The sequence below is a fragment of the Bacillus rossius genome, chromosome 7 (genome assembly GCF_032445375.1).
Source record: "Bacillus rossius redtenbacheri isolate Brsri chromosome 7, Brsri_v3, whole genome shotgun sequence".
NCBI lineage: Eukaryota > Metazoa > Arthropoda > Insecta > Phasmatodea > Bacillidae > Bacillus > Bacillus rossius.
The window spans coordinates 66,178,372-66,189,781 of record NC_086335.1 but is presented as its reverse complement, the minus strand read 5'-3'; the positions used below and the strand labels follow the sequence as shown (position 1 = coordinate 66,189,781).

Sequence of the window (11,410 nt, the reverse complement as noted above, 5' to 3'; positions counted from 1 at the left end):
ATTTATGTTGGCAATGGAAAAAGGAAAAGAAAAAAAAATACCAGAAAAATATGTGGTAATAATTTTTCAGAAAATGTTCTGAATGAATGTCAAACAATCCTGCCCGCATCTGCAGTAGCAAAGCACCCACCCGCGGTCACGTGATGACCACGGCCTTGTGAAGACACGGCCCTCCGGTCCCCTCCAGGAGCGCGGGCCAGAGGTAGGTGCGAATCTGCTCGCTCTCGGGGTTCGACGTGTGGAACCTGACGTGCACGTCCTTCCGGAACATCCTCTGCTCGTACTCGAGGATGTGGGGGGGAGACTGAAACACGGAGCACGCTCGTTGGTGGTCCCGCCTGGCAGGGGAACCCACGACCGCTCGTGTGTGTGTGTGTGTGTGTCGTGGCGGGGCAGGGCCGGATCCAGAGGTCTGGACGCCTCGGGGCAACAGAGGAGCGGAGGCCCCCCTGGCCCCAAATTATTTTCCAAATAAAATGAACAATTTTTTTTCCAGTTGAGTCTCGTATCGACACGCAAATACGGGGAGTGGGCTGAATCGGCATTTCGATATTTTACTGATTGCCTGATTGGAGTGAACAAAAAAATATAGATAAATTATTTCTGTTAATATTTAACAATAATATAATCATGTATTTACAAAGTACTGTAGGTGAAGGTAAAACAGCGAAAAAAAGAATATCAAAGGAAAAGATGTTTGCTAGTGTTTTACTTTGTCGGGATTTGAAAGATTTTTTTTCCGAAGTCTCTGTTGTGGAGGTCCTCCGTTTGTGGGGGCCCCGGGGCTTTCGCCCCGGTTGCCCTCCCCTGAATCTGGCCCTGTGGCGGGGCGCGCGGTACCTGGTTGATGAGGCCCCAGGCCAGGCGAACTGCGTTCCGCACGTACTGCACCAGCCCGGCACACTCCTTCAGACACGGGTAGTCGTACAGAGTGGCCCATATTTGGGAACACACGTCCTGCATGAACAAAATAAGTAAAACATAACTACAGTGAAAGTCAATCTATGGTTGCACACATTCTGTAATCCGGCACCAAAGAAGCCGTTCCTGGTCAGATTTTTTCGGATGGATTTTGACCGTTGACCATGGTCGCCAAGTTGCCTGTATGTATTTTTAGTTTGCTTAGTTTTTATCGTTACTGTCCATTTTCATTTCAGTTCAGTGTTTTCTGTTGGGTTACTTTTCACATTTTTACACTTTGCATCCCTGTTAAAACTATTTTAATGTTCAAGAATCCTGCAAAAATAGCTAATCCAGGTTAGCTGTGACCTCCAAGGTGCCGGATTATGAATCTTTCACTGTTTGTGATAAAGTTATAACTTAAACCAGTTGTATTTCGCAGAACATTTTATCTGCTTGATAGTCTTGAATCTACTGTGTTCATATTTGCAACTTTTCTTCCATGATTGGCTAGAATCATTAATAGTAGCATTTCCTGCTTTTGGACAGACCAATGAAAATGTGATTCTGTACTATTGAATGTTCTTTATTGGAAACCGCTGTTAAAAATTATTTTACCGACTAGGGGAGCACTAGGGAGCTACATTTTTTTTTTTTTTACAAACATCTTGACCCGAGACATTTTTGCAAAATAAAACTGTCCCTATTTTTACAGATGTGAGCTGTGATCCACTTGGGTACCGATTCATTGTTCTCGAGTTACGAGTCTTGCCAACGATTGGGCTCAAAATGTAAGCTGTTCCAACCTACACACTGTTGGTGAGATGTCTCGTCGTCAAGTTGTCGGTTGTTAGACTGGTTTTATTCAACCCTCCACATTCACACCCCCTCTATTGCTGATAGTTCATTTGTTTAACAGTAGCACTTACATCATTTGCAGTAACAGTAACATGTATGTTTCCAGTAATTTTACAGTTTTGCAAGATTGACGCGCACATACAGGTCGTTGTATCAACAACAATGTTAGGGACCCACGTACCTGGGCTTCAGAACAATCCATGAAATTAAAAAACTGCTCAAGATATTTGTGTGGAACATTTAAAAGCATGTTGAGGTCAAAATGATAGTTGTATTTCAAAGTTTGTTATTGAACAGTATTTTTCGTCATGTGGAAGGGTTAAAACAGGGTTTTCAGAATAAATTTTTTGTATGAGACACGCAGTTTAGATTCTTGAAAGAACCATAGTGACTTGCATTATACCTTTTATCTTCCCCTCTACCCTATAAACTGTTAGGTTTGCATCTCAAGTCTCATTGTTAACCTATGAAAAATGAGGTGATACTCAACTGAAGAGGCACCAGTGATTGGCACTCTCATCATTCTGCCTCACTGACAAAAATACGCGTCGGGCAAGGCGGACCCTTAATGTTGACACGTGACAGAAGGATATTTAACAAACAATGACCTTAAGGAGGCCGCCTGGCCGGACACACAAGCCCACAAAAGCTCAGGAGCAGTAAGGGGCAGACTGGCTTGCCCAAAACTCGTCTCAACGCGTGCGGCACTGAAGGTGTATGGTTTTCTCGTTGGTATGGTGCCTCTAAGTGGTGAAATATTAAATACGAAAGGCCCTCGCTAATGTCTGTATACTACTTACTGCATGCAGATTGTTTTAACATCCAAACAAAATAGCGAAAATGACTGCGTTACAAATGAAACAAAAAGAGGGAACTCGTGTAGACAAGCGTTGTGGCTCTTCGACAGCATTCGTGACCAGACACGTCGCAGACAGCTTGAGTGGAACGTAAACGGGGCGTCAGCACCTGAAGCCAGGAGCTTTACTGTAGCGAAGCGGGAGTGAGCGGCATGGGCGTCGCAACCGGGGGGGGGGGGGGGGGGGGCACCATGACCCCTCCCCCTCCCCCAATAATAAAAGTCTTCAATTTCGTCCCCTCCAATAATATATTTAGTTTCGTAGTTTCTCCTGATGTTTAAATTAATGATTTTGTGTGGATATAGCACCAGCAGATATGTTAACCGTATTTTTACAAATTTGTTTTCTCAAAATATTTTTTTATAAAAAATAAATTATATGTAGTGCAACCAACTATAATTAGAATATTTAGGAAAGAAAAATGCCTAACAACTACCTTTTTGCACCTTCAAACCCCAAATTTTCCCGGGGGAGGACCCCTGGACCCCCCGCTTTTTTTTTTCTTCCAGGGAATGGATATTCCTCAAACAACTAAATCAATTGAAGTCCCCCCCCCCTCGCGACGCCCATGGCGGGCGGTACGTACGTCCGCGCACTTGGTGAGGTCAAAGGTGGCGACGGTCCGGCGGAGGTAGAGCTCCACCTGGTGCTCCAGCTCGGCAGCGACGGCAGGCGGGGGCGGAGCGCCGGGGGCCGGCGCCGGGATGTGCAGCACCCTCCGCACGTGGTCCTTCTTGAGCGCCAGCAGTGCCTGGGTCGACCGGAACGCCAGCTGCCCCCCACCCCCCGGCCCGTCAGTCAGCAATAGTCAGCGCCGTTTGGCAACCCTCCCCCCTCCCGGCCGTGAGCGTGTGCGCGTGTGTGTGTTAGTGTGACAGTGGCGGCAAGAAGGAAATAACTGGTCACTGTACACTTCCCTCTCTGAAAGTATAATTTTTTCTTTTCTGCAAGAGATACCGGCTCGAAGAGGATTCATCACTCGGCATTTCTTTCTTGGCTCGACTCTTTCTTGCTTCCCTTTTCCTCGACATCTTTGCCTGTGAGAAGAAGGTGTACTTGAAAGATAATGAAATGGCTTTCATACAAAACTTAACAAAACTTGTCTAGATACAGGCAGTGAAAACTTCCTTTTCCTTCAGGTAATCAGGCCCGCATCTTCCCATGTAGACATCATGCTCAAGTCTTTTATGCCTTGCATTGTGTGTTTTTTTTTTAACCATATAACCACAATAATAATATCAACATTTATAATTATTATTGGCAGGCACTCACATTCCAAATAAATTACTGTTGTAATTACTATTATAAATGTGTTGTTTAGGTTATGTTGTACAGAGAAATGTGAAGTATATTGATAATATTAGATAAACCACTAAAAGTAAAGCAGAAATTTCATATTAAAATAAAAAAGATATTAAATCAATGTTGAATGCATACAAAAAATATTTTTTACACAAATATTTTCTTATAATTTTTTTTAATGAAATATTGTAGACACGCTTGTGTACCATACTTTGTAAAAGTTTAGAATGCTCAGCCAAAACAATAGTAATGAACCCTCTTAAGCTGAATTATGCACTGGGTGTTGGGAAGGCTAAATGCATCAACATCTGCAATGATGATGGAAAATTACTCGGAAAAAAAATGATGCCTGCAATATGGCTGGATGGAATCAAAACCCACAACCTCCGGAATGTGTCTGGTATGCTGTTGTGCAAGCATGCTTTATGTGATCGTGAATCTTTGAGCGAGCCAGCTGGCCAGACGAAAGTATTTGTGTGATGCATGCAAAGTACTTCGAGTCAGGTTTCAACTGATAACTAGTTTTGTCAAAATTATACTTTCAGATATAATTCTAACCAAATTAACATTTGACGAGTGTCTGAACATGCATGTGTGAAAAGAGTGTAGGTACCGGTATGAAAAAAAAAAGTTATGTGTTGCTGTTGATTCTGACCCGGATAATAATCTGAAATGTTACAATAATCATGTAAATCATTTAGATGGGCTGTACAGTGAAATAATAATAATATTGTTGATTTGACTAACCAACAGCAAAGAGCAGATATTTGATCCTTGAAACCACTGTTATAAATAAACAATAGTTATACACAGTAATGTTACAGTGTGTCAATGTACAATATGTGTAGTAACACTGACTTTGTGTAGACATAAAATGTGCTAATTGTAGATTACTATTACTTACAATCAATACTTATTGTAATATATTTACAATATTATATTTAAACATAACATACAGATAAGAACAGCAGTTTTTTGGGCAATATTACTTTAATTTTTTTTCAAAAATTAAAAGTAAATTTTGTGTTTATTTGGATCCAAAAATTTATTTTTAAGAAAATTGTGTTAAAGGTGGTGGCTAAGTAATTTTGTAGGAAAATATAGCTTTTAGGAATATGTATGTAATATGCTGTGAGCTATTTGTATTAATATAATGATAGTGTGATAAAAATTGGAGTGGAACCCCCAATGAGTACAAATATCATGAATGAAGGGATGATCAGAGATTCAATTTGTTCACTTATTTAATTGATTTTAGTCACATGAGCTTTTAAAATTTAGCAATGAATTATTTGAAAAACAGCTAAGTTCTAGGGAAATGAGGATCTAAAAGACTTTCCTGAAGCCTTGCTGAAGTTATATTTTCGTACTGCCTCTTTACCCTTCAGCAATGTGCCGTTTGATCTCCAGGTGACAAATGTCGAAGCAAAGTTATTATTCAGGAGAGAACATGACTTGCAAGTAGGACCGTGAGGCATGTTGACATGTCGGTATCTACATCGGTATGTTAGGTTGATACTAGGGTTTGCCCAATCCGATACAGTACCATCAAATATTTAGTATTCGAAAGATTTGATATTTGAGGAAAAATATTTGGAAAAAAAATAATTATATGGGGAAGGAACATTTAGATCTTCAAACACTAGCACCTGTGTATTTATCTCTAAAAAAGCTATGAAAGAAACATTTTTATTTGTCACCAGATGTAATTCTCTGGGAATATTTATTTACCACTTCAAAGAGCATGTGTAGTACAAAAATTACTAATTTTTAAAATTAAAAATTAAGATTTTACAGTTTGTATGTTTCTTCAAAATGTAAATTTCTGTTTTTTCTCTCATATATATTATACCATTCCTGATTAGATATCTACATTCGGATTCAAGATACTCTTTTAAGATTTGAATTTTAGTTTTGGGTTACAGAAAATGTGGATTCTACCAACCACTGGTTAATATTTTTTTTGAAATTTTGTTTGACATGTTGAGGCTAACATTTTGAGTGCATCATGTTGTAACTAATGTGCAAAGACTAACATGTTGATGTTTTAAACCCTCCCATTCTATTTCAATAAGAAGTGGAGTAAAAATATAGTGATTTACATAATAAAATCTTAAACTGTAACTTTTCATAGCAGTATGGACAATACCACATCAAGACTAGAACATAGAGATTGATACATCCAAAGCAACATTTGGAGAGCAATATGTCGAAAATGTAATGTTGAGACCGATATGCAGATACCAACATGTGCAAATGCACAGATCGAGACTGATGTGTCGAGGTCAACATTTTTTGAAAAGTCGAAAGTTCCTGATGTTGCCCAGGTCTACTTTCAAGTGTTGCAATCTTGCTCAAGACTAAGACTTGTTATTGTGACAAGGCGTAATATACACTAGTTATACTTGAACAACGGCTCAACCGCATTTAAATATTCGTAACGTCTTAAATATTATGTTCTTAGGAGCTTTATAGTAAGCATGTGCGTTTTTGTTTCGTTGAATGGCTTGGTGCAGCCTAGAACATTTTTTTCAATAAATTTTTTTGGACATAACCTAATGGCGCAGGAGTTTGAAGTTTTTTTATCTACTAGATTAGGGTTTGCAGAACGTCGTGAATGAATGGAAGAGAGAAGTGATTCCATTGACCACGTGAAGGAATGGAGACATGAACAAAGTGAGTCTCATGTGATGGCTGATCCTGGAAACCTAAACACACGCTCTATAGGTGAGGCGACTGTGTGGTGATTCGGCCAGGATTATGTCCTCAGCTGCTGTGATTCAGGGACTAGAGGGCTGGTGTGTCACCGCCAAGCCATGTCAGCTTCTTCGCTATTTGAAGTGTTACAGTTTTTATCATTACATAAAGGCATTTATCAAAATTCTAATGTACATAGCTCTCAAGGAAAGAAAGAGATTCAAGAAATTGCACTTTAGAGTTAGCAAGTTTGCATAACAGATATAGAAAAGAATTAATGTACAAAATGGTTTTTACACATTTTGAAATGTGTGTTAAAAGAAATACCTTCAGACGAGACGGGAAAAAAGTGGCGTTAGTAAGACGAAAGTGACACGAAGGAAACGGCCAACAAGGTTAGTCTACAAAGGACAGAGTGCGAAGGGACAGGTCGAGACAGTCTCGGAAGGAATGTCAGAGTCAGAAGCTCCGACTCACCACGATGACTGAAAACAATATTTTAGATTTAAGTTCGTGCGCGTCTCGCAGGGGCGGGAGGTTATCCAGGGCATCGAGCGTGTCGACGCGGGCCGCAGCGTACAGGCTAGCGTAGCCGCGCACGAGCTGCTGGGCCGTGTCGTCTCCGCGCGCCGCGTCTCCGTGGCCGGGCAGCGCTAGTCTGAAAGCAGCCAACACTCCCTCAAACAAACATCACACTCTCTCCCCGCCACGTCCGCGGCCCGCACACCGACGCTTGGCTTCGTGGCCAGGACTTGTGGAAGGAAGCTGTAAGAATGCTTTCTGGATCACCCTGTTCCTGAGGAGTCAGGAGGTCCGGGGTCCTCTTAAAGTGATGCTTGAAAATACATTTTTAGGCTACCTGAGGACCCTTAATCACTTTATATAAAAAACCAGAAATTTATAGATAGTAATTATTGCTAATGAAAGGTATATCCTTACCCTATAATTGCGTATGATTACGTCCTAATATGTGTTTAAAAAGAAGGCTTATTCTGTTAGGTGGCTATAAATCAAGCTTCATTTGTTTTAAGCTGGTTGATAAGGTGCATTATTATTGGAAAAACATCTGACTAGGAAGAGGCAGTAACACCAATCCGCCCCTTTCCGACGATATCCCCCCTTCCCCCGGGAATCCTACAGATTTTCGCCCATGTTTCACGTTGTAGAAGTGTACCATGAAAGCAGTTGTAGTTGTTTCGGTTCATTTTATGTTTCGTTTGAAACAATTGTTTGCACAACCATCACAATTTTTTTATCCACGATAACAAATGTAAGCAATGCCCAACTTAAGTTTTCACCCGATTCAGTTAACAATGCTTTCGTGGCTGCATGGTGCAATAAAGTTACAAGTTACAAATTCACACCACTCCAAATGAATACAATAAAACATTTAGTTGCTAACTATAGTGTGCACTGATGTATGGTGTACTTTAACGGTACAAACAAATATCTGAATGAGGCTCAGTGGCATAGCCATGAAAAAAAAAGTAATTTTATAAGAGTTGTTAATGTGAACAAACAACATTTGTGAACTAAAGAGAGTTAATAAAATAGATTCACATCCTTCCCCTGGTCTGTAATAGTGATATGTGTTTTACATTCAATTTTATTTTTTATTAAGTCATTTATTCATCCACCCTTTGAAGGAGCTTGGGCACCTTCGCCACATCCGCGTGACTTAAGGGTCCTACCTGCTCGGGCATCCACATGGTGTGCATAGCTTCTGGTAAAACAACGTGATTTAAAAACTACTCAATATATCCAAGTGGGGTCTGTTTACGAAAACCATTTAAGAATTCTCTGAGAGCCGAAAAGTGCTTTTAATTTCGGATTAAGTTTTTAAACTGTATTTTTAGAAGAGTTGAAATGGCTAAAAGGCATGTTTTTAGAGTAATATTTAGGTGTAAAACAACCGGTACAGATTCTTGAAAGCCTTAAGGGACTTTCTATACACCTTCATCATTATTTCACCGCCACACAATGTTACGGTCACAGCTCATATTTAATAGTTGTCCTATGGACGACGAGAAGACAGCGCTAATACAGAGCATTGCGCTTGGAGGCGATAGCGTGTTAGAAGCACCAGTGAGCATCGTGCATATCATCCCGCCTCACTAACACAACACACACCCCAACTGGACGGGCCCCTTAGGGATTGTCCATTAATCACGTGAGGCTCTAAAAGGGGGAAGGAAGGGGGGGGGGGGGGGGGGTTCGGGAAAAAATCACGAAATATCACAAGGGGAGGAGGGGTGTAGAGATATATCACACGTATTTATTTTTTCGCGTGATTTCTACTAAATCGAAAAGCGACGCTTGACCTTGACTCGCCGTAGCCAGGCAACAATATACCCGCCCGCCGCAACATGAACCACCCTGCTCGGCTTGCCAGTCGCCAGTAAGACTGTGATTTTGCCGCCGAATACATGCTGTGCTTAATTTTCCAGAATTAAATTATATTATATTATACCTATATTTAAAGATAATATTCTGAAATTTTTAAAAATATTTTGTACCAAAAAAATACACGTGATTTATTGGGGGGGGGGGGGGAGGTAGTCTAAAAACCTCACCACAAATCACTAGGGGGGAGGGGGGGGGGTTATAAATTTGCTAAAAAAACATCACGTGATTAATGGACGACCCCTTAAGGTGAAGTTATAACCTGAGTTTTTCTCCACTGCCTTGATTGGCAGATGCCTTCCTGTACATGACAATGCAGGATAATGCAGCCCAAATGTCATTACGTAGGTCATGGAAGTTAGTTACTTACAGTTTGGTCCCTTGACACATGGCTTCACCTCTGAAACTAGTTGAGAAATACGTATCTCAGTGACACTGAAATACTGCAACATATTAGCTCATACATCACACTTCACCTTATATTAGTTTAACATTTATTTACATTGTAATGTGTATGATTGTTACAGCATTATCAAAAGTTTCAGTTAAATTTTTATTAAATTTTTTTTTATCTTCTGATTTATAAAAATTGCTTGCTAGAACCTAAGTTTAGAATCTAGAATGATCTTGATGAACTAACTTGTGCTAGCGTTAATTTGTAAAACAATATAAATTCTGCAAAAGCACCTTTCTTGTAGCGCCCGCTTAGCTTCTTGCAACTCCAGAACTTTGGAGTTGGCGTGACTGAGCTCCTCCTGCAGGTTGGCCAACTCTGAGCGAAGAGCCACCAGTTCTTCTTCGTTGCTCTGTGGGACAGCCTGCACGGTCGCGTGAGGTTGGCAGCCCTGACAGCAGGCCACGGTGTCGGAGGATGTCGATGAAGCTGGAGAGAGAACACGTGAACTCCGCTTGTAAGTACATAATGAAACTGTAGTACCCTGAGCTCACACAAATTCACTAGAATGTTTGTAGTCAGTGCAAAAAAAAAAGTAAAATCTTGGTACCGAATCCTGTCTACTGTAAAAAAAAAAAAGCTCAGAAATGAGTTAAGAAAATGCTTTCTTCTGCGGCTACAACATATTTTGTCTATCTTATTTAATTTGGTAATATTTTTTTTTATTAAATTAACTGGTATTATCTTTTCAACTTAACTTGTTTAACATCCTGGTACTTTATTAGATATGGTGTTTGAAACAAAACAGAAATTTACAAAATAATTTCATACAAACTTCTGCAATTCCAAACATCCTGTGCTGTATGTACATAGGTAGGATGTCTACTTTTGTATAGTCACAATTTAAATAAATAAATACAATAACTAAAAATGTGCTGTATGTCCTAGATTTTATGAACAATAGAGTGAGGTGACTCGGTCGTAAAACACCGGACTAACATTCCGGAGTACTTGGGTTCAATCCCTAGTTCGGTCGTCCTGAATTTTTTTTCACTGCACACTAGAATGCTGTACTCTCAAACTTTTTAAATTCGGGATACGTTTAAAATCCTACAAATAATTGTAGGCACATTATACACAAATTTATGAGATAGTGCAGAAAAAAATGAAACACAGTTACTGTACCTTAAGTTTACTCTTTCTTTTTTACAAACAGGTGTGACTACAGTGATGTACTGAACTAATTTACTGTTCGACCAAAACATGTATAGTTGTTCAAAAAACACATAATAATGACATGTTTACAAAAAGAGTGGTGTATATGTAATTAAATGGTGTTATAGAGTAACTATATTTATTTTTATGTCTGGATACACATTTTTCTGGAATACTACTGGGCACACCTGGGAATCTTCTAGGGCACAAGCTACAGTCTCTAATGGCCACATTGACGACAAGACGTTAAGCCCAAACAAAAAAGAAAATTTGCACAATAGACTGTAGTATGTGGGCCATATAAAATAAATGGTTTAAAAATTTGTTAAGTAAAATTAGGGAGTGAAATTTCGACCAACAACAGCAAAAAGTATTTACACCTTCTCACAATTCATAAAAATAATATTTTTATTTTGTGCCAGTACCAATAATTTTCTAGTTATTCATTGAAGTGAGTTCCTCGTCTCATTGATGGTTGTCTCATAGAGATGAACAAATATAACAGAATTCAAAAGATTCTGAACTCAGAGCGAAACGAGCAAATGATGTCTGAAAAATCCATTCTCTACCAAACCATAACATTTTGATACTTAAGAAACTTTTCCTTAAGCATTTAGGAAGAGTTGTACGAACCAGTCCATTTACAGTGTTAATTATTTCGTGGATGCTGGAAAACATCTTCCACGGTCGCCGGAGTAAGATGGTTTGACAAATATTTTTTTTTTTTAAACTTCAAAATGTGAATAGAAATTATAACTACACAATATCTACTAATATTTTGATT

The 11,410-nt window shown here is 39.5% G+C and overlaps 1 protein-coding gene across 1 annotated transcript in view; it reads right to left on the bottom strand.

The window, feature by feature from the left end:
• Positions 1-11,410, bottom strand: part of LOC134534250 (uncharacterized) — a 37,300-nt gene that overhangs the window by 1,939 nt on the left and 23,951 nt on the right. The window contains exons 4-8 of the mRNA XM_063372540.1: positions 9,705-9,900; positions 7,092-7,272; positions 3,202-3,387; positions 841-957; positions 131-304 (exon numbers count right to left, since the gene is read on the bottom strand). Coding sequence (XP_063228610.1) covers positions 137-304; positions 841-957; positions 3,202-3,387; positions 7,092-7,272; positions 9,705-9,900 — 848 coding nt within the window. The 3' untranslated portion in view covers positions 131-136. The remainder of the gene's footprint in view (positions 1-130; positions 305-840; positions 958-3,201; positions 3,388-7,091; positions 7,273-9,704; positions 9,901-11,410) is intronic.